This window comes from Eurosta solidaginis, unplaced genomic scaffold (assembly GCF_040869045.1).
Source record: "Eurosta solidaginis isolate ZX-2024a unplaced genomic scaffold, ASM4086904v1 ctg00001867.1, whole genome shotgun sequence".
Classification (NCBI taxonomy): domain Eukaryota; kingdom Metazoa; phylum Arthropoda; class Insecta; order Diptera; family Tephritidae; genus Eurosta; species Eurosta solidaginis.
The window spans coordinates 1-6,792 of NW_027137307.1; the positions used below are offsets into that span (position 1 = coordinate 1).

Genomic DNA, 6,792 nt, shown 5'->3' on the forward strand with positions numbered 1-6,792 from the left:
AAACTACAATAGAACCATCTTCCTAGGTTCCTACGTATCTAAATAATGTTAATTGAGTTTGTAATAACCTTTAATCAAATCGTTATACTTACCTTTTGTAACGTAGCAAATGCTACGCCACAATATCTATTTTCTATTTAGCGCCCACCCCTAACATCATATTTTCCATTTACTGCCCACCCCTAGTAGTGTATGTACCGACATACATATATACATACATACCGGCCCAGCAACCATCGCGCAAGCACAAAGCAAGCCAGCGATGGTGAACGCACAATGCTTGGGAATTTTCATTCGTGGCGCGCTGTGCGCGACAATGCGAGCATAATTCCCAACGTGTTCATAGTTACCTATGAATAAGATGATTGGCCGGAATACACCAGGCACACTTCGCCGTAGGTAAGTGAAGTGCGTGTCGGCCGCCACTGGCGGTCGACAAGGGGTGCCCTTTGGGTTAGGAGGGTGCGTTACAAGGTCGGTTCCACCGATGGTACGCCCCCCCTGCTTATCGGACACCCCGCAGGTTTACCCACATTTCCGGTGAGTAAGACGGGATTCACACCCCTTATTACTCATCGGAAAGGTAATGCACGGGCAGCCTTCTCGGGTAGGAAGGAAACCCGTCCCAACGCCATTGGCGGGGCGGATTTCCCCACTACTCTAGTAGACTGCTCGAGCCAATATAAATACATTGTAGGGACTCCCTTTGGGTCGAGGGGGGTAAAGTTACAAGGTCGGTTCTGCCGATGGTACTTCCCCCCAGGCCTATTGGGCAGCCCTACCCATATTCCAGGGACTCCCTTTCGGTCGAGGGGGGTAAAGTTACAAGGTCGGTTCTGCCGATGGTACTTCCCCCCCGGCCTATTGGGCAACCCTAATATTTTGCTATCATCTCCTCTGAGTAAGACGGGACTCACCCCCCCTATTACTCAGAGGAAGGGTAATGCACGGATATACGGATCAGGTAAGAGGGGAACACTTCCCAACGCCTGCGGCGGGACAAACTCCCCTACTACCCTAGCCGAATACCCGAGCCAATATATTGTAGTTAGTTAGCCTCATACTAATATAGACACTTCGCCGTAGGTACCATCATCATCGCGATCCCGATCCACGGACATCCCATCCCGAAGCCTAGCCACCCGTTTTCATAGCTATTTGGTGAGAGCGACCGTCATCCAGTACTCTCTCTCTGGGCGTGATCCTAACTACCGCCGTCACTACTACCGCCGTTAGCACCCCTTAGCGAGAGCCACCGTCGTCTCCACCATCTCGGCCACCGCTAGCTAGCACTCTATCTCTCTCTCTGCGGAGAGCCGTCGTCCTTGGATTATAATATCAGCGATACTACTTAGTGAACATCTCTCTCTCTCTCTCTTCTGGATTCAAGGTTGTGGATATTTTAGCCCGAGATCCGCGTCTGTGTGTGTGTTCGAAATCAAAACACTAATTTACTGTGTATTTATTTAGGTGGGGGAAGTGGGACCTCCATCCGACTCTGGATTGACTTGAGCATACCTCAGCCTTTGACCAAACCCACCTCATAAATGGCGCCCGAGCAGGGACCCGTCTCCTCAGGCGACTGTGCCAAAGCCAACGAGAGCACCAACACTGTAGGAACGGGTTCACCGAACACACCACCAACAATTGACACAAAGATAAGCGAAAACACCACCACCACGCTCAACGTCGACTCTCTAGGCTGGATTTACCTGCTGAAGAAAGAGAGGTTAATCGAAGAATGCAAACGCTACCGAATCTACACCGAAAGACATACCGTCGCTGAATTGCGCAGCACACTCAGTGCATACGTCCGAGACCAACGAAAGCGTAAGTCAACAGAAAATCTTTTGAGAGAGGTAGAGATGGAGATCGCCGCCGAAGAGGCCCGACCAGTCACATCTACGCAAAACACCAAGCCGGCCGTCACAATCAAAACAATATCCCCCCAGCGCGAGCAGAGCGGAATAAGTATCACGGAGGTCATGAATACAGTCCGCCGCTGGGATGTACATTACGCTGGGGGCGACACATTATACGACTTCCTGGAAAGGATTGAGGAACTGGCAGAATGCTATCTGATTAAGCCAGATCAACTCCTCCCAATCCTTCCAGAGATACTGCGTGGCAAAGCCCTTCAATGGTTCCGCCTGCGAAAACAACAACTACACACATGGGCTGACTTCCGCTCCGAAGCAGGAAAATTCTTTTTGCCGAAGCGACACATTAGCCAGCTAGAGGACGCTATCCGCCAAAGAAAACAGACGAGCAGAGAAAAGGCCAAGGACTATATCCTCGCCCTCCAGACGATGATTCGCCGCCACCCGACTTTGTGCAAAGAAGATCATCTAGAACGCATATACGACGGACTACGGGTGGAGTATCGACTTTTTGTGAAGCGGGGCGAGTTCCAAACGATAGAGCAACTTATGGAGCTCACCGACGAGTACGAACTACTGCGGAGCGAAGAAGCCAAACAGAGCCGACTGTTAGCACAAAGCTTAAGCACAGTAATAATCGAGGAGCTGGAGGAGCAGAATGATCAAATAACGCACTCCCTGTCCACACTCACTGACCGTTACGATGCAAGAAACACCTGCTGGCGATGCAAGAAACGCGGCCACCACCGCTCCCATTGCACCAACAAAAGACGAATTTTTTGTTCTAGATGCGGCAGAGACGGAACGCTCTCCAGGGATTGTGCGTGCTACGGAATGAACCGAAATAATCCGATAACACCCGCACTATTATCATCCGTAGCCAAAGGGATGGGGAACGACGGACGTTTTTACATACAGGTGTCCATCGAAGGATTGATGTGCCGCGCCCTGATCGACACGGGGGCCACCGTGACATACATCAATGAAGCCGTAAGAAGGCATCTGGAACGACGAAAGATTCCACCGTTATCCAATCGTCGCAACGTGCAACTCGCCGACCAATCGTGCATTGCGAGCACCCACTCCTACCCGGTCAAGGTCAAATACAATGATCAAACAGCCAGTACGTTGGTGTCTGTTATCCCTAATTTGGCAGAGTGTTATCCTGGGTATGGACTTTTTGGCAAAGCGCAACGTTACCGTCTCACTGGATGGAAAGCCCCTTACCACAGCCGGTGCAACCAAAGCAAACGCACCCGTAACCCTGCATTACATAAGAGAAGCGGAACACCTCGACGAAGAGCGAAAGATAGACCACCTAGAGCTCATAGAAACACATCAAAAAGCACCCACACACCTAAAAGGGCCAAACACTGCCGCAGAACACATACACAACACAACACTAAAACAAAGTTATTACCCGGCCATCCTCCTCAGCAACAATGGTGAGCAACTCGTCACGAACGCTCCGGCAACGATCCTGAAGGATCATAACATCACCCACCGATTTACCAAACCGTGTGCCCCCACAAAAATCCTACTGAACGCGTTAATCGCGTTATCAAAACAAGGGTGGCACAACGTACGAAACAAGACCATCGGAACTGGCAACGGGAACTACCAGAAAAAGCGTTCGCCATAAATACGACCCAACACAAATCAACCGCCGAAATAAATTTTAACCGCAACTTCGTTGGGCCGAGAGAAGCACGAACAAAATATGCCATGCCCGAGGAACCGCCTCCATTCGACGCAGTGCCGTGGCCCGCAAATAAGCCACGAATACTGGACGCTAAGATATTCTGGAACCCGCCATTAATAGCCGGCCATCTAAACGCCATCGTATGCGACAAACCAACCGCTGGTGACACTATACCGTATGCACCAAACCGAGAGCCACACGATACTATTAATGGAAACCACGCCCAGACTTCTTTGCCCGGACTATGGATAAATCGCAAAAAGGGTGTAACACGGCGCGTAGGGTGGACGAAGATCACGCCATAATCAAGCTGAAAGAACACTACAAGATGGTACGATTCGCTGGTTGAGGAGAAGCAAGGTCCGACCTAGTTTGATAAGTTTTCTATACATGAAATATAAATACCTTAATTTTGAAATGTAAATTGAAATTGTAATATAAAAATGTACATATGTATATACCTTAATATTGAAATGTAAATTTAAAATGAATTTCTACTTGCAATGTAAATTTAAACACAAATGAAATGTACACATTATTGTTGAAAAAAGAAGAAGAAAAAAAAAATCAATCAATCATAATAATAAAAACATCAACGAACACATATACACACATGTCGGCCGAGCCATCGGATTCAACCAATGATAAAACATACCTGGGCTCTGCCCATGGTAGTTCAGGCCTCCGCGCAAAAACCCTGTAATACCACAACCTTTCGTCCGCCGAAGTAGGAGGGGGACTGTAACGTAGCAAATGCTACGCCACAATATCTATTTTCTATTTAGCGCCCACCCCTAACATCATATTTTCCATTTACTGCCCACCCCTAGTAGTGTATGTACCGACATACATATATACATACATACCGGCCCAGCAACCATCGCGCAAGCACAAAGCAAGCCAGCGATGGTGAACGCACAATGCTTGGGAATTTTCATTCGTGGCGCGCTGTGCGCGACAATGCGAGCATAATTCCCAACGTGTTCATAGTTACCTATGAATAAGATGATTGGCCGGAATACACCAGGCACACTTCGCCGTAGGTAAGTGAAGTGCGTGTCGGCCGCCACTGGCGGTCGACAAGGGGTGCCCTTTGGGTTAGGAGGGTGCGTTACAAGGTCGGTTCCACCGATGGTACGCCCCCCCCTGCTTATCGGACACCCCGCAGGTTTACCCACATTTCCGGTGAGTAAGACGGGATTCACACCCCTTATTACTCATCGGAAAGGTAATGCACGAGCAGCCTTCTCGGGTAGGAAGGAAACCCGTCCCAACGCCATTGGCGGGGCGGATTTCCCCACTACTCTAGTAGACTGCTCGAGCCAATATAAATACATTGTAGGGACTCCCTTTGGGTCGGGGGGGGGGTAAAGTTACAAGGTCGGTTCTGCCTATGGTACTTCCCCCCAGGCCTATTGGGCAGCCCTACCCATATTCCAGGGACTCCCTTTGGGTCGAGGGGGGTAAAGTTACAAGGTCGGTTCTGCCGATGGTACTTCCCCCCCGGCCTATTGGGCAACCCTAATATTTTGCTATCATCTCCTCTGAGTAAGACGGGACTCACCCCCCCCCCCCCCCTATTACTCAGAGGAAGGGTAATGCACGGATATACGGCTCAGGTAAGAGGGGAACACTTCCCAACGCCTGCGGCGGGACAAACTCCCCTACTACCCTAGCCGAATACCCGAGCCAATATATTGTAGTTAGTTAGCCTCATACTAATATAGACACTTCGCCGTAGGTACCATCATCATCGCGATCCCGATCCACGGACATCCCATCCCGAAGCCTAGCCACCCGTTGTCATAGCTATTTGGTGAGAGCCACCGTCATCCAGTACTCTCTCTCTGGGCGTGATCCTAACTACCGCCGTCACTACTACCGCCGTTAGCACCCCTTAGCGAGAGCCACCGTCGTCTCCACCATCTCGGCCACAGCTAGCTAGCACTCTATCTCTCTCTCTGCGGAGAGCCGTCGTCCTTGGATTATAATATCAGCGATACTACTTAGTGAACATCTCTCTCTCTCTCTCTTCTGGATTCAAGGTTGTGGATATTTTAGCCCGAGAGCCGCGTATGTGTGTGTGTTCGAAAGCAAAACACTAATTTACTGTGTATTTATTTAGGTGGGGGAAGTGGGACCTCCATCCGACTCTGGATTGACTTGAGCATACCTCAGCCTTTGACCAAACCCACCTCATACTTTGAACCATGAACATTAGGATATTTTTATTTTAACTATGTTATTGCATTTCAACAACATAGCTAATCGGTGTACATTAACATAAAGAAAACCATATGGTCAGCTGTTAAACTGACCTAGTTCCACAAGATGTTGTAAATCGTCATCCATTTTATTAATTTCCGGATCGCTCTTTTGAGAAAAAGAACGAAGAAATCAAAAACCAAAACTTTGAAATTGTCAATGTTTGGGAGACTCTCTTAGCTCCAATTGCTCACCATTCTCTTAAATTCATTTTTTTTGCTGGCGCTCCGGTCGGCGGCGGTTATTCTTTGACACCTTTTATGCGCCCTTCGCAAACCTTATATACCATATTGGCCATAGAAATAACCACACCTAACTGCTAAGGTAAATTTGGTTGGATAAAATAGGTTATAATATTTGAAGCATATGAACGTGCACCAGCAGCTGCGTACCAAGCAAGGAAGGCCTTCTTCGCTTCGTGGGACAGCGTCGTAGTAAGCAAACCATTACCACTGGAAAACATGTAAGTAAGTTCACTTATTTCATTTTATCCACCAACCTACTAAGTATACATAAATGCTACGATAGAGAACGTAAGTGACATGTACTTACATACATAACCAACTTATGTATGTACGTACAGATATGCACATGGATGCAAGCTTTCTTTCTTTGTTGTTCGCATCATTTTTAAGTACTTTCGTACATACATATGAATACCCATCTCTCGTGTGGAGTTCGAATCATCTCATGATAAAACCAAGAGAATTAGAGAAATAATTTTTGTTTTGGTTTCTTAATCTTTACACTGAAACTCCAAGCTCTCGTGAGCGGCAAGGTCGCCGAACTCATAAACTATATAATTTACATATTGTTGAGGTAGGTTAGTTTTTTCTGTCTGATCAATACCCAAGAAAAAAAAGTTAGTTGTTACGGATATAAATTAAGATCTTGGTGATTAATTTTACGATTAGATTGCCACCTACACTAAGTCTTACATACGTT

General features: G+C 47.7%; 1 protein-coding gene across 2 annotated transcripts; it reads left to right on the forward strand.

Moving 5' to 3' along the window:
- Window positions 1–77: 77 nt before the first annotated feature.
- LOC137236332 (uncharacterized) lies at window positions 78–5,887 on the forward strand. Of its 2 annotated transcripts, XR_010948376.1 has the most exons (3): window positions 78–399; window positions 1,087–4,625; window positions 5,324–5,887. XR_010948376.1 is itself a non-coding variant. In XM_067758854.1 (2 exons), exon 2 carries the CDS (start codon window positions 1,548–1,550, stop codon window positions 3,327–3,329), a length of 1,782 nt encoding a protein of 593 aa, XP_067614955.1. In that variant the 5' UTR covers window positions 78–399; window positions 1,087–1,547; the 3' UTR covers window positions 3,330–4,918. The 2 variants fall into 2 exon arrangements, 1 of the variants encoding a protein (XP_067614955.1); XM_067758854.1 differs by lacking the exon at window positions 5,324–5,887 and having other exon boundaries at window positions 1,087–4,918.
- The last annotated feature ends 905 nt before the right edge of the window (window positions 5,888–6,792 follow it).

Coding starts and splice junctions, on each gene's coding strand:
- LOC137236332 (XM_067758854.1), top strand. CDS start 1,548: ATGGCGCCCGAGCAGGGACCCGTCTCCTCAGGCGACTGTGCCAAAGCC.